General features: G+C 37.2%; 1 protein-coding gene across 1 annotated transcript; it reads left to right on the top strand.

Moving 5' to 3' along the window:
* The first annotated feature begins 1,202 nt into the window (after window positions 1-1,202).
* On the top strand, window positions 1,203-16,222 carry cdc34b (cell division cycle 34 homolog (S. cerevisiae) b). Its single transcript, XM_048162606.1, has 5 exons — window positions 1,203-1,974; window positions 8,072-8,158; window positions 10,794-10,891; window positions 13,097-13,231; window positions 14,707-16,222. Exons 1-5 carry the CDS (start codon window positions 1,789-1,791, stop codon window positions 14,924-14,926), a joined length of 726 nt encoding a protein of 241 aa, XP_048018563.1. The 5' UTR covers window positions 1,203-1,788; the 3' UTR covers window positions 14,927-16,222.
* The last annotated feature ends 10,558 nt before the right edge of the window (window positions 16,223-26,780 follow it).

The raw sequence follows: 26,780 nt of genomic DNA, 5'->3' as shown, positions 1-26,780 counted from the left end.
ATACAGTCAACAGATCGTGTTACTGACAACTGTACTTGTACTATTCCTTAATGTCAAGGCATAACTGTAAACATGAATGTCAGGGACTAACAGATGGTCCTTTGCAAACATCCAGAGAGTTCATGATGCCATGCTGTCCTATTTGTATCAGATAACTAGCAGCATATCAGGTGGAGAAACATCAGAGAGAAGGTTACTTCAGTCTCTCCCACATGAAGAGAAACATTCAATGATGATTGATCTAATGGACTTCATATGAGATTCAGACATCATTGGATAGATCACTGTTGTTATTTCACTAATTGTCATAAATGAACTATTATGCCTGTATATGGCTACAGACATCAGCTGATCTTGGCTGACTTTTATCGTTACTGTCTTAGCCTTACTACCTCTGGACAAAAGCCAATCATTTGACTCATTCACGGATTACATAAAAGAGATTATTAATAAACTGACAGTAGATATAATCAGAATAAGAGCATCAGTCTGTTAACTGGATTAGATATTCCTGAACATTCACTGGTACTGAAGCTAAATTAACAGTATAAGATAGCTGCTGAATAACAAATATAATTTATTTTAAAATACTGATAAAAGATGGAAAATATTACCATCCTTTATATGTGCTTTAGGTTTAGGAGGTTTTGACTATCATATGTCTACCCGTGTGCTTGTAAAACAGAGAGGTTTTGTACACAATTGAGACAGATTTAAACTATAATGTAAACTTCAGTTTCACCTATTTTATATGTAAATGCTGTCTAATTAAAGTGCTAACACAGTATTGGATTTCTAATATGTTGATATAATTCAGATTTTTGATTGATTTAATGGCTAATTTAATCATGCTAAGCCCTGTTTTGATATCAGATGTTGATTTGACGAGATTTTCTTGCCTTTTGTTTCGGATAAATGGATGATATGGAGGATTATTTGTTTGGTTTACTTGAGAATGTTGTGTACTTGTGTTCAATACATTTTGCTGGGCAATTACAGAAGGATAATGAAGCCTTTGTATAGCTATTAGCTAAGACTTTAAGATGTGTGAAACTAGCCCTACTCTCCCCAATACAGACAATTAAAATGAATATAACACACCAGCAAATAAATTATTAGTTAATTATTTAGTTAGACTAATCATTAGAGTTAGTATTAGTCAAATAACTGGAATGTTGTCTGCGAATGTAGGTCTGTTGACAGTGTAATGTGAGCCGTCAGAACTACAGCACCCACAATGCACCGCGACCCCATTGGAATTGAGGAAAGACGCATCCAGGACATCGACTCATATAACTCGCCACTCTCCTACACACTTACTAGTTCACGCCAATTTCTTCTTCTCGACGGACCAGCTTGCCACAGAATTCAAGCGCAGACCTTCTTTTTGTACATCCAGACATCTGAATTTATTTACATTTAACGAAAACCTCCCATTAGAGAAGATTAGTGTTGAGTCGAAGTGGATTTTCACAGCTAGCCTTCAGCTACGAAAAAAACAACAAACCCGGAACGCGATTTGTTATTTTTTTGGCAGACAAAACTCCGCATATAAACATCCAAACAACCCTTTTTACTTTCATGGACGACGAAAAACACACTTATAATGCTTTATAGCTAATAACACATTTTATTTGATCGAAAATACTCTCTTTTTTTGAGGACATTTTCATTTCCTCGCTAAGCTAGCAACTCCAGACAAAGAAAGAAAAGCAGCTTTCATCGCATCATCACATCTTGTCAACTTTTCGCCCTTTTTGAGTCCATTTGTGTAGAAATAAAGCAGAAATGGCCCATCAGAGCAGTGCTCAGGTCGCCAGCTCACAGAAAGCTTTAATGCTGGAGATGAAGTCTCTACAGGAGGAACCAGTGGAGGGTTTCAAGATCACTTTAGTGGATGAAGCGGATCTCTACAACTGGGAAGTGGCGATTTTCGGACCCCCAAACACTCACTATGAAGGGGGCTATTTCAAGGTAAGGGGTTTTAGGGGGTAAATGAGCGTTATTTTTAGGAACAGATGGCTATGGTCTATATTTAGAACTGGAACCAGCTCTGGCTAACTGCATCTCTTTATGTGTCCCCGCGTCTGTTTTCTTTAGACATATTTAGATATAATTGAGGTTTTTGATTGATTTAAAGCCTGGTTATGATCTCATGTCTTGTGTTTTCCATCAGATGTCGGTTTGATGAGATTTTGGGGTCTTTGTTGAGGATAATAGGGCTCATTTGTTTGGTTTCTTTGTTCCTCAGACTCATTGTGATTCTGATGGATGGAGGGGGAGATGATTTACATGACTTAGTACAAACAATATTATTAATATTATAGTTAAATGTTCTTTATCATACTAGTATTAATATACTTTAGGTTTGCTGTAAGATTATTACTGATTCAATTTACCAGTTGTTATAAAAATAATTTATGACAAAGTGTTTGTAATCATTTCCAATTCTGCTGAATGTCTATCAAAACTGATTGATTAAACTTTAAAAATGTAATATTCATGACCTTCCAAACACTTAATAGTGACCACTTTTTTAGTATTAGTTGTTGACATCACGTTTGACCTGTATTGTGTCTTTTGTTTTGTTCTTTGTGGAGCCACAAGTTATTCTTATTATGATAATTATAAAAATAGAGTAATGACAGCAAAGGAGCATAAGGTCTCACCTCATTCCACCAGAGCAGATAAACCCGTTCCTTCACACCAGTGTGAATGCTTTATAATTAATGACCTTAATAATGTCAGAAGCTTTATTGAATTATTCAGCTTCATGTTAGTTCCTCCCTGAACTATAAAGGAAGGGCCTGGACTGTTGTGTAGCAATTTGAAGTAGGTCAATGACTTTTCGTGTCTTTGTTTACAGCGACTCACACACGTACAGTGGGTTTGGCAGATACAGAAACAGTGGCGTCACTGTTCACTGGTGTGTCAGGATATGAGCTTGTGTTGAAACTGAACTCTTGTCTGGCAAAGCCTGAAGGCATGCTACTCAAACCTGTAACTGCTCCTTGCTTCGGGATAAATCAGGGTGTATTTGCATGACAGAGACTTGCTTCTCTTTGTTTGAAAGGGGAAATATTTGCACCGTTTATCTGTTCACAGGAACAACAGTGTTAATAGAATGAGTATTCTGCTGGCATATTTTCAAGATCTTGTAGTCGGCCAAGAACCTGAAACCAGTTGTGCCTAACTTGCTTTGGAATAGTTACACGCGTTCTTTGAAAGGTCACTTAACCCAGAAATGATTATTGTCATGTATTCACCCTCATGTTGTTCCAATCAGTATGACTGACGTTCTTCTTTGGAAAGCAAAAGGGGAAGTGTTGATGAATGCCGTTGAGCTAGCAAAAAGCACCATATAAGTCATCCTTATCACTTAGACTACCATTCAAGAGTTTAGGATCAATGAAGATTAAAAAAAAAAGAAATAAATACTTTTATGATGCATTAAATTGATCAAAAGTGACAGAAAAGACATTCATAATGTTACAAAAGATTTCTATTTCAAATAAATGCTGTTCTTTTGAACTAGTTTCTTTTCATCAAAGAATCCTGAAATAAATTTTGATTTCCACAAAACAAAAGCAACTGTTTTCAACATTGATAATAATAAGAAATGTTCCTTGAGCAGCAAATCAACATATTAGAATGATATCTGAAGGACCGATATTGACTTTTTATAACTGATACTGATTATTTGCATGCTTAGCATGTGCCCCATAACCGATAAACAGAACAACAGATATATATATATTATTTCTGTTTTTGACTGTTATGACGCCACTGAACTGAACAAAACTGCTTTAACACATTTTTTTTTTCTCCCCTATACTGTAAATTTTGTTTCACTGTTCACTAATCATGTGACATTGAAGACCGGAGTAATGATGCTGAAAATTCAGCTTTGGCATCACAGTCATAAATTAGGCTACATTTTAAAATATATTAAAATAGAAAACCATTATACAAATTGTAAAATACTATTTCACAATATTACTGTTTTTACTTTATTTTTGATCAAATAAATGCAGCCCTGTTACACATAAGAGACTTCTTTCAAAAACACAAAAAATCTTACTAACCAAACATTTTTGGACATTAGTGTATGTTTGAAAACCATATAGTGGGTTTGTGAGAGGAATGGAAAGATATTGTAATTTTTCACTGAAAATCTGTCCCTCTCGTTCTCGGTTATGCAAATAATAATTCCATTTGGCATCATTGGTGACAAACCTAGCGTGATATGTCTTCACTTAACGTTTTTGAATGGAAGCAAATAAAATTTGAGTGCTATGGTGGAGACAAGCAATTTTATTGAATAAAGACTAGATTTTTGTTTAGTTACTCATGCCAAAACTATCACATGGCTTTAGGTGACTATAAAGCCATATGGACTAAGAACTATGGTTTTTATGTTGTTATTATTGTCCATTTGTGGGGCTTAACAGCATCCAACCCAATTTACTTTTTATTGTACAAGTAAGAACAGCGAATCTTTAGATTTAGACTTCTCCTTTTATGTTCAATGGAAGAAAGTCATACAGGTTAGTATGGAAGCTTGTTTCCTCCATTAAATAAAAAAGGTAATTGCCTTTTTATCTCACAATTCTGACCTTTTCTCGCAATTGCGAGTTTTCAATCACGCAATTCTGACATTATATCTCACAATCCTGACTTTTTCTCACAATTGCGAGATATGAAATCAGAATTGTGTCATAGTCAGAATTGCAAGTTATAAATAGTCAGAATTGCAATTTATAAATTGTCAAAATTGCGAGGTATAAAGTCAGAATTGTGAGATATTGTGAGAATTGTATTATAATGTCCAATTGTGAGGGGGGAAAAAGAGATGTTTTCTCAGAATTGCGAGTTTATATCATGCAATTCTGACTTTATAACTCGCAATTGTGAAAAAAAGTCAGGATTGTGAGATATAATGTCAGAATTGCGTGATTAAAAACTCACAATTGCGAGAAAAGGTCAGAATTGTGAGATGAAAAAAGTTGCAATTACCTTTTTTATTTATTTAGTGGCAGAAACAAGCTTCCATTGGTTTGGAATAACAGAGAGGTGAGTAAATGACCAAATTTCTAGTTGAACTGTTCCTTTCAATATAGTGATTTTAGTATAATGTATTTGAATGTCAGTATGTCCAGTTCCAATAGTAGCAGCCTAAATTGTTTCAAGGGCAGTTTTGCCACGAGACTAGAAAATAATTAGGTCTGTATTGAATAGAGATGGAGGGCATATCTCTTGCGTAACGGATGTTTAACCTAGTTGTTTTCGTGCCAAAAAATGATTTGCCCCACTTCCTGGTTTTCCAGCTCTCTGTCCATTTGTATGTTTTTCTCTCAGATTTTCCCTCCTGTCCATCTGCACTGTTCTCCTGCAATGTGATGCGTCTCCAATCCTATTAAGAGCAGCTGTCCTGGGCTCACCCTGAGACAGAATCCTCCAAAGCTGCTGTATATAAGAAATCTCTCTGCAGTGTACCAGCTGACTGCACTGTGATGTTGATCGTTTTGAACTTTGTGTTCAGCTGCATTGTCCAGCAGAACCAGAATGAGTTTTTTCGGAGTGGGGGAATTCTGCAGAATGGTTTTTAAAATGGTACTACAGTCTTTAGAAGCTTTGACACTAGAGCTTTTGGTGTGGACCCAAGTCCATTTAATGTCAGAGTTTGGCTGTTGTGAAAGCTGTTTTCCAGTCCAGTTTACTGTTGGAAAATCGGGCTGCAAGGGAGTGCAAAGAGTTTTGGCCAAAAGGTTGGAAAAATAGTTTGTAAATAATAATTTTAAATAATAACAACACTCTACAATGTGAGTAAATCACTCGCATATGTAAACTAAATTTTCATGCTTGGCGACTAAGTAATATCTATCATTAGCCATTGGCTAATAATTTGTTAGATTTCACTGGCCTGTGTTTGAGTTAAAGGCCAAGTACAGTATAAGATTAGCACAGATATGTTTTCTCTCGCCTTGTCTTGAACATTGACTGAGTGCTTGAGAGTTTCGTACTATTTCAGTTCATCTCAATGGATGCGTAGATTATTTGACGTACCGTAAAGGGTTAGTTCACCAAAAAATGAAAATAATGTCATTTATTACTCACCCTAATGTCGTTCTACACCCGTAAGACCTTCGTTCATCTTCAGGACACAAATTAAGATATTTTGATTAAATCCGATGGCTCAGTGAGGCCTCTATAGACAGCAATGCCATTGAAAATCTCAAGATCCATAAAGGTACTAAAAACATATTTAAAACAGTTCATGTGACTACAGTGGTTCTACCTTAATATTATAAAGCAGGGGTCTCCAAACTTGGTCCTGGAGGGCCACTGTCCTGCAGAGTTTAGCTCCAGCTTGCCTCAACACACCTGCCTGGAAGTTTCTATTATGCTAAGTTTGACCTTGTTTAGCTGGTTCAGGTATGTTTAATTGGGGTTGGAGCTAAACTCTGCAGGACAGTGGCCCTCCAGGACCGAGTTTGGAGACCCCTGTTATAAAGCGACAAGAATACTTTTTGTGTGCCAAAATAACGACTTTTCAACAATATCTAGTGATGGGCCGATTTCAAAACACTGCTTCGGAGCTTTACGAATTGAATCAGTGATTTGGAGCGCCAAAGTCACGTGATTTCAGCAGTTTAGCCGTTTGATAGGAGATCCGAATCACTGATTCGATTCGTAAAGCTCTGAAGCAGTGTGTTGAAATCGGCCAATCACTATATTGTTGAAAATTCTTTATATTTGAAAGCTGATAAATCTGAATCCAAATTTTTCTATAATTTTTGAGAGCCTAATTACAAAAACAAAAGTTTCACCATTAAAAGCCATGTCCAAAGCACACAATTATAATGTTCTCATAATTTTATGTAGCCTAAATGACAGCACATGTTGTTTAACTGTATTTTCCTTTTTGAAGTGATTCCAATCATATTTCAAGCAATTCAAAACCACCATGGTGAACACTGCGCATCTGAAGTGTCTCAGCTGAAGGAAATAATCCATTATTTATCTGCTTTAATATATCGGCCAAATTTTCTTATTGAGCCGATAACAATAACATTAAAAATGAACATATATCGGTCGATACCTTTTATGGTGGCCGGTATATGGAGCATCCCTAATTATTGTTAGTTTTTTCTAACAGAAACACAGAATGACCAACAATGTCTCAAGCACCACCACCGGTCCTAAGTTCTGTTAAAATGAGAAATATGCATTCATTCATAATGCTTACCACATTTTAGTTCTAATTACTTAAGTTCTATTATAAAAAATGCTTGATTGACTGATGCAAATGTGCACTTTCAGATCATATCAAATATGAATGTAAAGATGTGCCATTTTACAAAGATAAGCTGTTTTTGTGGAATATATCTATAGTTTGGCGAGTAAACTAAAAAATTTACTAGCCAATGGCGATTCGATTGCCAAGGTGTGCGTAGAGGGGTTAATAATAACATAGTTTATTAATCATTAGTTTTTCACTCTGCTCTTTTAAGAGGGGTGGGAAATCATGAGATTAATAAGTCATTTTATTCTGTTGACAGCCATAGTTTTACCTATAAAACATTATATTAATGAGAGGTAGAAAGCAACTTAATAGGAACTTAAATTGTTCTTATAATATTTTACATATTTTTATCATTGTTTCACAGTATATGTGGATCTGAATATTTAAACGCATAGCTGCTGATTGATGTTTTAGGAAGAGGGTCCATCACAAGGGGATATTCATATATGGTGGTCTCAAAAAGTTTGAAACCCCCCTATTTGACATTATGCGTGGTTGCTTGTCTCCAAATAAATTGCCTTCGGAAAGCAGCTTGCATTTTTCACATCTCTTGTGACGCATCCGTTGCAGACAAATGAATACAATGTGAAAAGGGACCAGCGGGTGAGGGGGTTGGAAGACCAAACAATTAAAACAAGAGTAAAAACAGCCCTATTGGCAGCTGAGATCATAACCAATTTAGCCATAATACTTAATAAAACAAATATGCATGGGACAGAGTTTGTCCTGATTGTCCTGACGGTTGTTTTTTGTCTTGTTTTGCAGGCTCGCATTAAGTTCCCAATCGATTACCCCTACTCCCCACCCACGTTCAGATTCCTCACCAAGATGTGGCACCCCAACATCTATGAGGTCAGAGGATTGTTTCAGCCCTCACACTGTGTACTGTGGCACGTGGCTTGTCCGTTGTGCTTCCTCATTTCTTTCTCAGTTGAGCCCTGGATTAATGCACCAGGCAAACATGAACCTTTGTATCTTGGCAATTGCCACTAAACACTTAGGAACAGATATGAAAAGCAACACATTATTTGAACTCTTGAAACAATTGAATGTAAATGGCTGCTATGTGTTAAATAGGTTGACTGGGTTAATAACACACTTACATTATAATATTTATAAATATCTATTTAAGCGTATTTTATAACATCAAATTTTACAAATATTACAGTTGCCCCCATAACTGACATTGTGTATTAAATTCAGTCTTGCATCATAATTTAATTAATGAAACTGGAGAAAAACAATTAATTACACGTAACAAGAGACGGCATTAAATTACCTCATGTCTCAAAGCACATAACATTACAAAGCAGTCAGGTGGTTGTACCTGCTGCAGATTCATTTTGGCGTTGGTAGAGTTGACATAGAAATGCATAAATCTGAGTCTGAGGATGTGAACAGCACCGGTAGAACGTCACGGTTTGCCATCTTGTAATTACGGTTATGACATGGCGTGAAAGCTCCTTGTTTTGGTTCAAGAGGAACTGTAAAAGGTGCATAGCCTTACAGACTGCGCCGATGACGTGTGATGTCTGCGCGAGCAGGTGCGCAGTGGTATGGAAATGCATATGTTGACAGGCTGGTAGGACATCCTATCACTGCATTCGGACCGAATGCAATGATTGGATGAACATTTTTTTTATTTAGACCACTTCTATTATTGATTGCTATCAGGATGTGAAGAGAGTTTCAACCAGTATAACACAAATAGTAAATGAAAGACATTGCGTACCCTACCTTTAAGAAGGCATCTGATCATAGCGATGTGGATATGTTTGCATCAGTGTGCAATTCACTGGCATCAATTTTTGACAAGCTGTTCACACATTGGCAATAAAAAAAGTGATTCATATGTGAAAATTCTTACATATTGCCCCTTTCTCTTTAGCTTTAATTTTAGGTCTGGTTTCACAGACAGGGTTTAGATTAAGCCAGGATTAGACCTTAGTCAATTAGGACATTTAAGTTGCTTTTATAATCGTGCCTTATAAACAAACATTACTGGTGTGCATCTTGAGACACAATGGTGACGGTGACATGTTTTAAGATATGTAAGTGCAAGTTGCTTTCAGTTAAAACAGATCAAACATTCATTTAGTCTGGGACTAGCTTAAAGGATTAGTTCACTTTCAAATGAAAATTACCCCAAGGTTTACTCACTCTCAAGCCATCCAAGGTGGATATGATTTTCTTGTTTCTGACAAAGACAATCTGAGAAATATCCTGACTCATCCGAGGTTTATAATGGCAGTAATGCGCTACCAAAAGAGTATGAGCTGAAGAAAGTGTCTCCATCCACATCCGTCCATCATAAACATATTCCACGTGGCTTCGGAGGGTTAATATTAATATTTAACAAGTTATGAAGTAAAATATCCAGCTTCCACCAGACCTCCTTCCATATGAATATCCAGCTTCTGGAGGGAGCTGGATATTTTACTTCATAACTTGTTAAATATGGATTTTTTTTTTTTTTCACACAAATGCATCACTTCACTTCAGAAGGCCTTTATTAACCCCCTGGAGTGTGGAATATGTTTATGATGGATGGATCAACTCATACTCGTTTGGTAGCGCATTAATGTCATTGTAAAGCTCGGATGTGTCAGGATATTTATTAATATTTCTCTGATTGCCTTCGTCAGAAACAAGGAAGTCATATACACCTAGGAAGGCTTAAAGGTAAGTAAAGCTTGGGGTAATTTTCATTTGCAAGTGAACTAATCCTTTAAGCCTGTTCTGTGAAACCAGGAGTTAGTATTTCAACTTAAACTTACAAAAGAAACAAAAAAATACCTTAGCAACTAACTTAAAATATGTTTTTAATCTAATTTATTTTATTTTATTTTGGCTTTCAGTTAACAGAATTTGTTTTTAGTAGTTTTAGTTGCAATTAATATGGATAATTTATTACTGTTTTAGTTTGTTTTTAACTGAAGTGTTACATAATGTGAAGCAGCTGTTTTTGGTGCCAGATGGAGCTTTAATTTGTTAATTTTTTTGGTTTGAGTTCACCAAGTCTTTTTTTAAAAAAAAAAAAAAAAGAGAAATAAACAAAGATGAGGTACATTTTGACTAGATTGTTGGATAATTATTAAAAACTGCATGAATACATGGTAATGCATTTATATAAAAAACATTTTTTGGTGGAATTTACAGGAAGTTTAACTATATTGTGACATACCATTACTGTGATATAAAATTGATTTTTGAAGATTGTGGCCATATGGCCTTCCCCATGCACCAGTATATTTCCATGTATTGGATATTTATTCAGTGCATGCACAAGGCTTTTCAGAGTTCTGCAGAGGCCGTCCTTCAGTTCTGACAGGTTCTTTCTCCTCATCTCCCTTTCACACGTCTCGCTCTGACTCGGAGTACTCACAGCAGTGGTGTGGAGGCGAGGGCTTCACTGAAGATGCTTGTTTTGCTTCATGAAAGCATAATGATCATGTGATTGATTGAATCTCTGTGTGTGCTTTCCCAGAATGGGGACGTGTGTATCTCCATTCTACATCCTCCAGTAGATGATCCACAGAGCGGAGAGCTTCCCTCAGAGAGGTGGAACCCCACACAGAATGTCAGGTATGGAGTCAGACTTGTTTGATTATCAGCATAAAGTTTGATCCACTTTGCAGCTTATTCTGGCAATTTTCCACAAAGAAAATGTTTTGGTTTTTTTTTTTTTTTTTACATTGTGTGCTGTGCAAATGAATTTCTCTTCAGGGGTCTACAGGTTAGATCTTCAGCAGTAGCTGTCACAAAGAGTGATCATGTATTTTCTCCACTAACAGAATTATAGGAAGAGTGACCAGGCTGGTTTTGTGTTCATGAGTTTCCTGTTGCTTCCCTTATGGAAAGCATCTCAGTGGAGATCTGTGTATTTGTGTGTTTCCTCCCTCGAGTCTGATCTCTGTTCTAGTTAGTCTGGTGTTTTGTTTCACTGGGTTTTGTGCTTCGGTGGAAAAGCTAGTGTCTTCCAGGAAGCTCATGTTAATCATTTGTGCTGTTTGTTGTGAACACTGAACACCTGTCGCTGTACATTTTTGTACTATTTTGACCCCGCACACTGAATGTTGCATTGTTTACACTGTCAAAACCTACAGTGTTCCCCCGATCAGATTTAGGTTGTTGTTTATAGTGACTTATTTAGTTTGAGAAATAAATATGATTTTAAATGTTCCTTTTGTGTTCATTTATAAAGTACTAAGTGGTCACTATGTCTAGATTATTATTATTTTTTTTAACTAGTGTTGATTTTACAGTAGACAATTTGTATGTACTTTTGTAACAATAGTTGTTCTATCCAGATCATGTCTTTTTCATGGGATCATGTTTTCCAGATCAAGTCTTTTTTTTTTACATTTTCAAAAGGAAATGACAAAAAAAAGTATTGAATATTGTCCTACTTATAACTAATGTGTAGAACTGATTTATTTTCTTTCTGTTTGACATATTAATTACACCACATGTATATATCAATTAATTTTGTATCATAACTCTAGTAAATAATTATAACTAGGGCTGGGCGATATATCGCATGCGATTGTCACGCGCATTTCGTCAGTAAAGCCGGTTCCCTGATTACCGCTAAATCGCCATCACCTGCTTTCAAATGGAGCGCCATTTAATAGACAGAACCGTAGATCACTGACAAGCCACGCAATATCGCATTCATTATCGCAGAAGAATCGCCTTCGATAATGAACGCGATATTGCGTAGCTTGTCAGTGAACTACGGCTCTGTCTATTAATTGCCGCTCCATTTGAAAGCAGGTGATGGCGATAACATTAATAATAACGATAATAATATTTATTATTATTTATGCTATTATGAATTTATTTATTTTGGCCTACATCTAATTACTAACTTTAGAACACTTTACTCTTTTGACAATGAATGGCTGTAAGAGTGGTTACGCAAACAGTACTTAAAGGCACAATATGTAATTTTCACCAGTAGATGTTGCTTATTCAAAACAAAGGCATAGCTTGATGACGCCGTGAATGAGCGTGTGATTCATGGGCGTCGTTGTCTTCAGCAGTTTTACTAACCTTGCGGTGGTATGAAGCAGGGTGGGTCGAGAGCCGTGGGAGCAGGACGAGGCAGCTGGAGCGATGCACACCGATCTTGAGTTCAGCGGAGCTTTTAATATGCTTATGCTGCAGTCGGCCTCTTCCGCTCTTTTCGTTGCATATGTGAGGTAACGCAGCACTGTTTTACATGGTTAAAACAATTGTACTAAATACACTGTTGAACGTTATGTTATAACTTGACTCTGTGTGTTCGCTCAGTGGCTGCTATGAGAGACTTGTTGCATTTTGCAGTAATCTAGGTCGATATTCGTAAAACTGGAAATTGAAGCTAGTGCGCATATGATGCCATTGACAGTCGACGCAATGACACGGTCCGTGTCCTGGTTAAAAAAGCTGATTTCTCTGGATTTAAACATTGTTGGAAACATTCAGGATAATGTAAGTTCACAAGTCAACAAAGTCTATAACATTGTTCTAGTGGTTTTTGGATATTTTAATAAAAAAAAAAATCTTACATATTGTGCCTTTAAGTTACTTTATGTTGTTTCATTACCAACTTGGTAACTGAAGTTACTCTGTATCTCAACTGCAAATGTGAGGTCACTGGAGTAGCTGTAAGCAGTACATAAAGACTGATCCTCTTGGGTAAAATCTCCTCACATCTTTAGGAGAATGCAGCACAAAGAAGCTCTGGGACAGATGAGCTTAAAGGTAATGACATTATAACATTGAGTGTCTGTTTGTGTGTTTCAGAACTATACTGTTGAGTGTCATCTCTCTACTGAACGAACCCAACACGTTTTCTCCGGCCAATGTGGACGCTTCTGTCATGTACCGCAAATGGAGAGAGAGTAAAGGAAAAGACCGGGAATACGCAGAGATCATTAGGTAACAAGTGATTGCACAAAAATACAGAATATGGCCTCTTTAAGTGTGTGTTCAGCTGTGTTTAATGATTATTTGTTTAATGCTTGTTACATTTTGATGGCTCTATTAGAAGGCATGGTGCTGAACAACACTTTAGCTAATGGAAAACCCCTCTATAAAGATTTTGATTTATTTTCTGGGTCAGCGGTGCCCTCCTGTGGTTGAATGAGTCACTGAAACATGAGTGACTTTATCTCGTCTTGGCAAGCTCTCTATTGCATGTTGCAATTCATGTTTTCAACCGTCTGAGTTGGGACATTTGACTTGCATCAGATTTCATCCTTGAGGACATCAGTTGTTTATTTCTCTGCCTTGGCTTCTTAAAACCTCAGGGCAACAACTCAAATAGAGAACTGATATGACATAAAATGTCAAGATGTCCCACTGCTTAAGACAGATGAGCCTAAATGAAATAGAAAGAGAAGCTACATGGTTAATATTTCAGCTGTATAAAAATTAAACTAAAAAGAACATTTTGAGCCTATAAAAGGTGTTAAAAAAAATTAAAGGTGATCTATTATGCAAAATTCACTTAGCTTAGCTCCTCCCTTGAGTGAGCTGTAGAGCATTTTAACAACAACAGCAGCATTCAAGTAAGAAAAGTATTCTTATTAAAGCTACTAAAGTTATTCAGTCAAGAGCAGTGAGTAATTTTCTGTTTTTCTTTTGTTGTTTGATTCATAGTAACAGCATATACAGCAGATATAGTAGGAACTGTATATTAAGCTGCTGTCACATTAATACATAGATATGAGATATCTAATATATTATATACATATTATACATAACCGACTGTGTTTATGTGAACTTGTGTGTATTTCACAGTTTAAGCGCAATAAGATGCAAAAGAGAAATGAGTTTAATACTCGCACGACACGTCGTCTGACAGCCAGCTTTCTGTGTGCGTGCTTCAGATCTGTGCACTTCCATCAGAAGTTTAAACTGATATGGCTTTAAAATGCATGCAAATAATAAACTTTTATGATGAGAAGAAATGCAATGTCATGTGAGCGTGAGATTATAATAAAAACCAAATAGATGCTTTGTTCTGAGGTACAAGCTGTAAAGGCTCCGCCCTCTTCTGGGTAGGTGTGGGTAGCAACAGCTCATTTGCATTTAAAAATACATGCACGAAAACAGAAGGTTTGCCCTTCCATTTAAAAACGGGCATTTGCATCATGGAAGAATAATCTGTGGGGTATTTTGAGCTGAAACTTCAGACGCATTCTGGGGACACCTGAAACTCGTCTTGTAAAAAGGGGCATAATAGGTCCCCTTTAATGTCTGCAGCATGCTGTCGATTGCCACAAACCGTAATATCAAATGTGAAAACATGTTTATGGTAATGTAAGTCTGGCCTAAAGGTTTGTAAACACAAATGTGAAGCCAAATATTCCTTCAAAATCCATTTCATGAGGTGTTTGTGTCTGTTACAGAAAACAAGTTCTGGCCACTAAAGCCGAGGCAGAACGGGATGGAGTGAAAGTTCCCACCACCCTGGCAGAGTACTGTGTGCGCACGCGTGCCCCCGCACCGGACGAGGGGTCTGACCTGTTATACGATGATTACTATGATGACGAGGACTTGGAGGACGAGGATGACGATGACGAGGACTGTTGCTATGACGAGGACGACTCAGGAAACGAGGAATCATGACGACATTCCCATTCCCACCTTCATCCTCGTCTTCATCAGCATCAGCCCGAGAGTTGAAGCATCAAGGCATGCGCTCTGCATTTACACTCAGATGGCCATTTTTGTTTCCTTAAAGGACTAAAATGAATTTTTTTTTTTTTTCCTTCAAATAAGCATTATGTCGTTTTCCCTCCGTGTCATAATTGTGCTGGCCTTCAGGCTTTTCTCCAAGCTACTCTTTTATTATTTATTTGCTTTGCGCTTTTTTAGACAGCTCTGTGAAAGTGTCTTCAAAAAGGAATAACAAAACAAAGGAGCGTGACTGAATTAAGTTTTGAGTCAGTGATTATTTGAATGAGGCTTTGTGCTGAATAATGCTTATTACGTCACTGTTCTTTTGACTTTCTTAGAGCTGATCACTTTGATCACCCACGCTCACTTTTTTTTGGCCTTCAAGCACATCTGAGCAATAAAACGCTACGAGTTTGGGGTCAAGGTTTGCGTTTTCTGTTTTTATTCCCCCTCCATTTGAGTAGAAATTACATTGAGAAGCCCTAAGCAAAAAAATAAATAAATTGAAGGATGATGCACATTAAAACAAAGAAATTATGGCCTAAATTTTACTTAATCTCTGTGCTTAAACTCCACACATTATTTAACTTATAGTGTCACTTTAAATTATTGAAATTATGTATATTTCTTCATTCCAAGATATAGGAGCTTATAAGAAAATCGATTGAATCGGGTAGGTTGGCATATGTTGTCTTTTTTTGTTGAGCTGAGTTTTTGTTTTTTAAGCAATGCTGATATTCCTGTGTTGTCCTCTTAAGTAAATCTTATTTAATCAGTTGTGGGGGTTTTGTTTTTTGGCGTGGTTTTCTTTGGGATGTGGGGTGACTCTTGGACTATTGGATGATTTTTTTTTTTTTTTTTTTTGCCGTTTCTTTTGCATTATCACTCCGTGAAATGATGCCACGTCCTGTGTTGTGATATCACAATTGAAACGTTCCTTTACGCTGCCTGGAGGCCGGTGAGTACTGGCGTCTGTCTCACTGATTTGAATTTGAGCCCATACCGACTGACTGACTCTCAGGATCAACCAATCTGGAAAATGGAAAATTCTACCAACAACAAAGTATTTTTTCACACCTGCAAATCATCCATTTTTTTTCCGATATTGTTTTGAGGACAATTTACAACCGTTATCCCAAGAGGCTGAGATGCACACGAGGAGCTGATTTGTCATTTTATTGACCTCTATGTATTTTTACGATTTGTTGGCCTATTTAAAACTGAATAAAGATCTTTATTAGAATATTCTTCTGTTTATTTTCCTAATTACTGTTACATTGTGTGACATGTATTTAATATGTGTGTCTGTTCCTGTGTGTTGTGCGCTTGTTTGTTTTCTCTCTGTTGTCTGTGCAGATCCCGGACAAGCCCCCAAATTTACTCTTAGGGTATGGTTACACTAAAGTTTGTGTTTTCAGACCCCCAAAACACCATTGTTGTGTAAATGAATGGCCAAAACACAGAAAGTTTTCCATTTTCTTTTTTTTTTTAGTTGTGAAAACCCTGTTGTGTAAATGGCCCCTCACTTACAATCTATGGGTATATTAGGAATGAACAATAACCTTGATGAACCTTCATATTCCCGTCTCCAGGCCCAGAGTCATTTTTTTTCCCCCTCAATAATGACAGACTTTTATTGGTCTTTTATTTAACAAGAAAAAAGTTTAGTTACACTACACTGACAAAAAAATGGTGTAGGATTTACTTTGAAACTATTTTCACTCAGAAATTGGTTGGAAATTTCAGAGTTACAAAGAAATGGCAAGTTACACACTGAATTAAACATGAAATTTTGAAGTAGAAAGACTGAAATTCTACTTTCTTGTAAAATGTACTCCAGTAATCTGTTTTATTTACTACAGCAAGCAAATCTAGTCAATATTTATAGACTAAACTTATTTTGCAGAACTGTTCTCTGGGGTTTCACTTAATAAAAAATGAAACATGAAAGCAGAACTTTATTAGAAATGTAACTTTTTTTCATCACAGACTTTGGCATCTTGACAAATGTCTGTCTGTCTGTAAGTGGACTTGACCGAGTTAGATTTCAATGCACTGCTGAATAAGGCATTGGTTACCAGATAAGACATTGGGCACAGCTGGAGAGGGTCTCCAGGCATTCCAAAGTGCAGTTGCTCTGACTCTGTTGCCATGACAACCCTCCAACTGGCATTCAAGGTTTGCCTGGAAACATTTTGCTCGAGGCTTGTTCAGACAAACTGAACTCACAGGGTACACAATGAACACAGAGATGAGGGGCGCCTGTGAGATGCAGTTTATAGAGCAAAGGTTGACTGTAATCAGGTTGAGAGTGTTTGCACACATTAACTGTGAACTGGTGACTTTACATGGCTGTAAAACTGTAATAATATAATATTGGTAAATTATGGAGAAGAATCACTTAAAGGGATGGTTCACCAAAAAATTTAAATTCTGTCATCATATACTCACCAAGTTGTTCCAAACCTGTATGAGTGTCTTTCTTCTGCTGACCACAAAATAAGATATTCTGAAGAATATGGGTAACCAAACAGTTGATGGACCCCAATGACTTCCATAGCATTTTTCCCCATACTATGGAAATATTAAAAAAGAAATTATGGTTTCATCCTCTTAATTACCATTCAGATAAATGCATTACAATCAATCACATGGCAAACAAAAACTTTAAGCTGCTTAGAGGTAGAACAAAACACCTCCACATCTGGGGCCTCGTTTATAAAACTTTGCGTACGCACAAAACAGGCCCTGAAAATGCGTACGCCACTTACGACGCATAAGTTGTGATTTATAAAAACAAACTTGACGGGAAAATTTGCGCACCTCCACGAAGGATATAATTTGGATATAAATAAATTGAAGGATATAATTTGAGGAAAACGGTAAGATTTGCACGTTTTCTTTTTAAAATACTTTGTCAGTGACGTGCCGAGTCAGACAATTGTATTTACTCTGCAATAATAAGTAGGCCTATCTGTTTCCACTAAAAATAGCCTATAAACATCCTAAAAGATATGTTCTCATATTCAGTAAAACTGCTTACATTTTATTCAAATTGTTTAAAACAATTAAATACTATTTGGCCAGTGGAAATGAATGAATCAACTCTATTCTAAAACCTTTATCTGAAGTATTTTATACAATTTTGTTTTTATGTATATTTTGATATATTTATTATAAAACATAAATTGGATGATTTTTATCAGTGTAGTGTATTGCAAAATGGCATTTATAGTCCATATCAGATATTTTCCAATGTCTTGTACCTTTGACAGTGTTGACCATGGTGTCACGTGGATGGGAATATGCATGGAAATGATATGCAGATGAGGTTATGCATACTAAAACTAGGTGTCATAAGCTCCATATAGGCCAATGGTGATTTCGAGGAGGAGACAGGGTGGAGATGCATGTACGCACAGGTTCTTCCGCTGACTGGGATTTATAAAGGGATTTGTGCACAGGTTCTGGCGTACGCATGGCTTTATAAATCTGATTTTTTTCGTGCGTACGCAGAATGTAGCTTTAGCGCATACATACACTTTTAGGATGAAATCTATGCAAAGTTTTATAAATGAGGCCCCTGGAGTCTGCCAGTTCAGTGCCCTACAGCTAAAACCAGCTGGTCTCTCAGCCTGGCCAAGGCTAGCTAAGACCAGCCTGACTAAATAAGTGGCCAAAACCCTTCCAGAACCAGCTTGCTAACCCAGCTATGACCAGGCTAGAACACCAGCTAAGACCAGCCAACCAGCTTTAGCTGATTTGAGCTGTTTTTTTTTTCCAGCAGTGCATGCCTCTCTAAAAGTCTCTCCATTCATTTCATTTCTGCTTGCATGGGTGACAGCAGTGAAGAGCCCACGCACACACTCTGGCCTTGCGCTAACAGATTTGTCCTCCATTAAGACATACAGAGCGTCTCTCTGTGCTTGATAGGGATTCTCTCAGGGAGCACAGAGCTACCTTGTGTCTGCGCACCAGTGCCAGTGGATTGCTGGCTAGCTGCCCGAACGTACTGGAGAAAGTCCCACAGGCCAGCAGGAGGCTGGGGTTAGCAGTGTGTCTTAGCGTAGTAAAAGACTCTGGTTTTTTCAGCTCTGGTTAAGGGGTTGTTCAGAATGGCATATTCCCATACTACTCCTATTTTAGTGGCTTTTGCTAAGGCAAACATCATTATACTATGAATTTGAAGCCCTAACCACAAGTATTTAGCTTTTAGCACGTAGCTTATCCATTACTGTTTGTGATATTGACAAGAGTGACACCTCAATTCCTTTGATTTATTACAGAGAAGTGTACTATTACTTAAAGTCCCCCTGTGGTGAAAATCAAGTTTTTTAATGTTGGTTATATGTCCATGTGTTGTTTTTAATATGCTTTAATACAAACCATGTGCAAATTCATAATTCAGTACCATTGCTGAGTATTTTCTATTTTAAACTGCAATGATCTAAAGATAGTTTCAAAAAATCGCTGGTGTTTGTGACCCCACAAACTACCTTGTAACCAATCACGTCAACGTGCCGGCGGGTTTTAGCATATATCATTAACTATGTTCGCTCTGAAGCAGGGGAGTCTCAAGAGAATATATCCCGGTATATTTTTCTGTTGATATAAAAATCGGGTAAATTTAGCAATATAGCAGGTTTATGATGTACATATGATGATGTAATGATGAATATGTCTTTCTTCACTGACGTTCTGAGGTGTTCAAAGCATTTCTAAGGATACTGATTGTTAGAAGGCAGCTGTCTGAGTCGCGAACGGGAACATGGTTTGTGTGACATTAGCAACGCATTATTAGCTGTTTGATAACGTAGTCAAGCAAAAGGCTAATCATATTCATTACCGTTAAGTGTCCGACATTGTAAAAAGCGATGCATTGTGCAGCGTTTACCTCAGTAAGTTGACCGAGTGGATCTCTCGTGTGAGTGAGTGGAGGCGGGCCTATTAGCATATTCATAGATCCATGCATAATAAATGAAGCAAGGGTGTAGAGTTACATTCAAGCTATTTTAAGGCATAAAGAATTTTGCTTTCACAGGAAATATTTTTTAAATGTGGCATTTTGGTGATCAAATATTAGTTTTAAGGGATAAAAGTATTGACTAATGGACTTTAAGTGATTAGACTTACATATTTTCCCTGATTTTCCAGAAAATTTCAGTGGCAATATGAAACTAAAGTATAATGTGCACAGTATGTAAATTGCTACCCATAATTACCCAGACAACCTACTAGATTTGTCAAAATGTGTAGTATACACACTGGCTGCATCTGAAATCGCATAGTTCTCTACTATATAGTAGGTGAAAAACAGTATGTGACAAAAGAAGTATGTCCGAATTCACAGTACTCAAAAATGAGTAGGCAAAAAGTACTAAGTACTATTACTGGTGAGATTCTGAAGTGAGCATACGATGGACACTTTACTCTCCCATGAGGCCACGGGAGAGGCTTTGTGAATGGCAGTGAAGCGACACAATGGATGCTGGTAGGTCACATGACAGTGACGTCATGGCGAATGCAGTACGTCCAGATTAAATTCATTCTACACACATTCATACTATATAGAAAATTCTTATTATTATTATTTGAAATAACCTACTCAGGAGCACATGCGATTTCGGACGCAGCCATAGTGTGGAATAGTGTATACCATAGTGAATTCCACCTAACCTGACCTTCCATTTTCTCTGACTGTTCTTTTGAACTTTCTATTTATCAAAGAATGTATTATGGTTTCCACAAAAATATTAGGCAAATATTAAATGTGTCCTAGAATCAGAAATTGAATTTACCTTGGCATAGATGAATATCAAGAGTTCAGTACATGGAAAAGACATACATTGAGTTTCAAACACCATTGTTTCCTCCTTCTTATGTAAATCTCATTTGTTTAAAAGACCTCCGAAGAACAGGCGAATCTCAACACAACACCGACTGTTACGTAACAGTCGGGATCATTAATATGTACGCCACCAATATTTGCATATGCCAGTTCATGTTCAAGGCATTACACAAGGGCAGGACGTCTGGATGTGCACAGCTGAATCAACAGACTAGGTAAGCAAGCAAGGACAACAGCGAAAAATGGCAGATGGAGCAAAGGGAGCGCGAGATTTAAAGGGGCTGCAGCCTGAATCGGTGCATAGTTAATGATGCCTCAAAATAGGCAGTTAAAAAAATTAATTAAAAAACATCTATGGGGTATTTTGAGCTAAAACTTCACAGACACATTCAGGGGGACACCTTAGACTTATATTACATCTTGTGAAAGAACGTTCTAGGGCACCTTTAACTGTTTTCAGCATGGATAAGAAATGTTTCTTGAGCAGCAAATCAGCATATTAGAATGATTTCTGAAGGATCATGTGACACTGAAGACTGGAGTAATGAAAATTCAGCTTTGCATCACAGGAATAAATTACATTTTAAAACATGTTCACTGTGTTTTGTTCCTGTTTTGCCTGCCTGAGTTTCTAGTTAGTTTCCTTGGTTGCTTAGTTCCACACCTGTTTCTGTTCACTTTTATTACCCTTGTCAGTATTTAAGCCCTCAGTTCTTTCAGTTCCCTTGTCCAGTATCGTCTAATTTTAACATGGTTGTTTACTTTTTCTCCAGTGGTCTCCTGAGTTTTCCGTTGTGGATTTAATAAAGACTGTTTTGGTTATTTATCTCCTTCGTCATGCAAGTTACTACAGACACACCTGAGAGTTATGAGATTTTAATACAAAATTTGAATACAAATGCAAAATAGCCATTTTTAAAATATCCTTTTTTAATAGTATGGAGAATATAATATTGCACAGTATGCAGTATGTTGCATATTATATCATTAACAACAATTAAAGCCAGACAGAAATTTATAGGCTCATTGCATTATCTGCAATCCCACGGAGAGCATTTGATGACACTTAAGTAGTTTTTAATGTGATATTGGTGAAGGTTGAGGAGCACCACGGTTTATGACAATGATAACTGCTACCTATAAATCAATCATCCGCCTTCTCTTCAAGTGGTCGTAACTGTTAGTGTCTGAGACACAGTCGTATATTCCTTTATGATTTAGTAACAGCATTACAGAGGCGTATTACTTTACAGCAAATCAATAAGGTACCCGGCAGTGATATGAAAGTACAGTCCAATGGAGTCGACTACAAATGAAACAATCCAAAGAGAAAATACCAAGCCAATTCCATTACATGATATTTATTTATAGGTATAATAATGGCATAAAATACCGAGGGCTTCTTGTTTAAGTGTTTTTGCGCATGTACCTCATAAATGGCGAGATCGATGGCAGTATATGAAATATTAAATAATGCCCAGGATGTTGGAGATGTAGGCAGTATCATGCCTTGCAAAGGTTGGTGGTCCTTGTTGATATTCTGGCTGGTTTTAGAGTGTTTTTGGGCACTTTTCAGCTGTTTAAACTGACACTGATTCTACCCGTCATTAGTGATGTAACGTACGTTACCTAATATGCGTAGCAGCGACTGAAAGATTCTAATATTTAGTTTTACAAATAAATAATATTTTTTAACTTGAAATATGCATATAATGTAGTTATTTTACTCAATTTTGAATTGTTATTTTGTAAATAAATTAATAAATCCATCAAACTACCCCTATCTCATGCGTAAGTTGTCACGTGATGAATCTGTATTTTGGCGGATAACAGCCCAACAGATGTCTGCTTTAAAGCAAAGGGTGAGTAATTTTTCACTCCTTTATTTGCTTAATAAAAGCCTACTTTAAAATATTGTGTTTATAGTGCATTTTCAACGTGTTTATTGCTAAGTCACTTTAATATTATTTTATATAGTTGATATCACACATCTCAGAGACGTCTATTTGATGTCTGTGGTTACGTCTGGAAGACATATTTTTTAGAGTCTTTGCTCATCTGTAATACGTCTATAGGACGTTTCCTGTTAGACGTCAAATAGACGTTTATAAGAGGTCTTTAAGATGTTTATGATTTAGAATGCATGTAAAACTGCATGACATCTTAAAGGTGTCTATCAGATGTTTGTAAACACCAGATGCTTTCCAGATGAAGTGATCTTTAACAGACATCTTGTAGACGTACGTGTGCTATCTATATGTAGGTATACTATAGAATGTGATTAAAATGATGACTGACTATTTCAAGCGACTGGCTCGGTCTGTCTCCCCCAAGCTCAGTTGTCCAGCTACGCCCATGAATAATGTAGTTCAACTTTAATGGTAGGCCTTCAAGAGTGACGTTTCCCCCAAGCCAGCAAATGCATTTCCATATGCATATAGTGCATAATGTCCAGTTGTCTATGGTTATTCTTTGCTGGAGACATTTATGTTCAAACACTTATTCAGAATCCCATCTGTTCATAGCCGACATTTCATGGTAGATAGATTCTGGTGCAATTTTTAACATTCTGACATTGTTTTCCTTCCACAGTGACACCTGTTTTATCTGGAAGAATGGACCTGAAAGAAACCCAATCACAACAACACAGCCAAATAACTCACAGTGCAATGCATTTCATCTTATGAAACTATTGAGTAATAGCCTATATTTTATGACATATGATATTCTCTTAGGATCACTTTAGATTAGATTAACAGTTAAAAAACAGACTACATTTGCTTCTAGATTTAAAAAAGTCTAAATATTGAGAAATGCTAATTACGTACACACTTGCTTAAAAACTTTGGTAACAATTTACTTAAAACCTTTCTGTATAATGGTTTATAAAGGTATTCATCATGTATGTTATAATGCATAATAGGTGTGTTCAATGAATAGATAAACGTATAATAATGTTTTATAACTGTGGTTACAATTATTCATGAGATCATATCATACAATGCATTATCAGGTGCATTACAAGGCTTAATTAATGCATTAGAAATACTTTTATAATGCATTAAAGGCTTTAATAAAGTGTTATTCCTGTCCTGGATACTGGTCCTGCCGTTGCTCCAGCACCAGCTGCTTCCACCAGATCCCCAAGGTCTTCTCCTCCTCCTTCTCTGTGTACCCGTTGGGAATGGTAAGCCTGTCGCCAAAATCCAGCACCTGCCACAAATGCAAAAAAACTACCATGTTCACATCAGAAGTGCTGTTTACAAAGGGATCAAAGCCTGTTAAATTGTGTATTTATAGACAAAATTGTGTTTTCTTTGTCTAATGACCTCTTCCAGGTCAGTGTCAGTTAAACTGTACCTCCAGTCCATTGTCGTCAATGTTTGAAGAAGACACCAGGAAACCAGAGGGGTCATTTAACACAAACACATTCTTTTCATATTGTAGAACAAAAATAGTCTGAATTTATACAGAGAGAAATATAATATGACTGTTAAATGGACAACCTTTGTAAGATGTTCTGCACCTCCTCATTAGAGATGTCCATTCCCAGCTCAGTCAGTGACTTTCATCTCAGACACATCCAGATGGCCAAACAGGAGCAGAACATAAAAGCAACTCATTAGCTTTCAGCGATAGGGCTTAATCAAACCCAGACAAAACTCAATCAACGTAAATGATCCTCTATCTGAATAAAGAAACACACAACTCATTTAATCAAGGTGTTTCAAAACTACCAATTAGAAACTCAAGTACTCAAACACTCCAAACACAAAATACACATCGCTTTGCAAATCAGATCATACTGTGCTCATGTACTGGAGGCCAGCTAGTAAAGAGCTGTGCTGGTAAACATTACTCCCCTGGCCTCAAGCTTGTTAGTGCACCTGCCTCACATCCCAGTGATGCCGGTTTGAATCCTGCTTGGAGCGGGTGCGTGAAGGACCAGTCAAATTGGTGCCGTGACCTGGATAGGAGGCCAGCTAGAAAAGAGATGTGCAGTTAAACCTCACTCCCCTGGCCTCAAGCTTGTTACTGCACCTGCCTCACATGCAGGTGATGCCGGTTCGAATTCTGCTTGGAGGGGATGCGAGTAACCAGTCAAAATGGTGCCGTGACCCGGATGGGAGTGAGGTTTATGGTGGTGAGTGTAACAGAGGCCAGCTAGTAAGAGCTGTGCAGTTAAACCTCAATCCCCTGGCCTCAAGCTTGTTACTGCACCTGCATCACATGCTGATGATGCCGGTTTGAATTTTGCCTGGAGCGGATGTGAGTGACCAGTAAAATGGTGCCGTGACCCGGATGGGAGTAAGGTTTAGGGTGGTGAGTGTAATGGAGGCCAGCTATTAAAGAGATGTGCAGTTAAACCTCACTCCCCTGGCCTCAAGTTTGTTAATGCACCCGCCTCACATGCCAGTGACGCCGGTTCAAATCCGCTTTGTTTGGATGTGAGGAGGACCAGTCAAATTGGTGCCATGACCCAGTTGGGAGTGAGGTTTAAGGTGGTGAGTGTAATGGAGGCCAGCTTGTAAAGAGCTGTGCAGGTAAACCTTAGTCCCCTGGCCTCAAGAGGCGCACTAGCAACTGACGCTAGAGGCTGTGGTCTTTAGTGTCCTTGGTAGGTCGCCCGCCCCTGGTGATGCTGGTTCAAATCCCACTTGAAGTGGGTGCGAGTAGGACCAGTTACATTCAAAGAACTGTTAAAAATATTGTTTGATTTAAAACTCTGAGGGTATGTTCAGAATGTCATACTACCATTATTAAAGCATACTACTATTTTTTTGTAGTACGCAGTGTGTATGCTATGCACAGTATGCAGTTTTTCTGATCACTTGCATTACCCATGCAGATTAAATGCTACATTTGCCAAAATGTGAACTGTAATTTGCAGAATGAGGTGTTATATATCTGTTTTTGTAATTTTTCATGAATCTTTGTTTGATCAACCTGCAAAATGTACACATATCTACTCAAAATGCAATAAAAAAAGCCAAATATACATATTTATGCAATTCACTGAATTAGTAATGAGCTCATGTAACAATTTAAAACATTTAGCGTTGTGTACTGTGAACTGGTTTAAATATAATAGTAGGCATTATGCAGTATATACTGCAGCATTTCATTCCAAATATAGCTGAACAACATTTTTACTGGCAGCAAACAATCTTATATAGTTTAATAGATTTAAATATATAGTACCTAGTTCTTTGCTGGGCAAACCATACCAGAATAACTAATGGTTTGAGTAAATGTGCGGTTTTGGCACATTGCTTTCGCAGGAGCATCTGTTTCTTTTTCTTGCCATTCTGCCTAGATTAGTATAACTGTCATTGTTCTTGTCCCGGCTGTGAGCTGTAGTTTTTTTCTCATGTTTATTTAGGTATCTGTTCAATTCACTGAAGGCAAGCCTGCTGTCTTCAGTGGTATGTTTGATGATCATAACACAGATCTTAGTTATATCTAATTACTTCCTTAGAAGGAAGTTTTATTTTTAGCTAACAAAATGTATTGATGCTTACAACACTTTTAGGTTAATTTGAGTGTCTTTTCCTGTGCATAATTTTGTCTTCAGCACACGTGTTATATGTAGAAATTCTAACAGGACTTTTTTTTTTTTTTTGTAGGAGTGAGACAGAAGAGTCACTGTTCCAAACTGCTACTGACATGGACGAAGAGTTGCTGAACAAAACTCCCAACAGTAAGAAAAAAAAGAGGTATTTTCACTTGTCCTACATTCAGCACTGTCTGGAAACATCAAGATGCACAAAGGAGACATTCTCATCTCATCTGGCCTTTCCTATGACAGGCTCACAAATGTACACTACAGTTTTAAATTCACCTGTTATATGGGTATCATTAAAACAGAGATGGCTTAACCAAATTTGCATTTACAATATGTTTCCCAACTAATGACAGCTTACAGAAGTCTAATTGCACAGTTGAAACTACCCT

Source organism: Megalobrama amblycephala, linkage group LG17, assembly GCF_018812025.1.
Source record: "Megalobrama amblycephala isolate DHTTF-2021 linkage group LG17, ASM1881202v1, whole genome shotgun sequence".
Taxonomy (NCBI): Eukaryota; Metazoa; Chordata; class Actinopteri; order Cypriniformes; family Xenocyprididae; genus Megalobrama; species Megalobrama amblycephala.
Note: the sequence above shows the minus strand (reverse complement) of the source record. Positions and strands in the feature narration are given on the sequence as shown.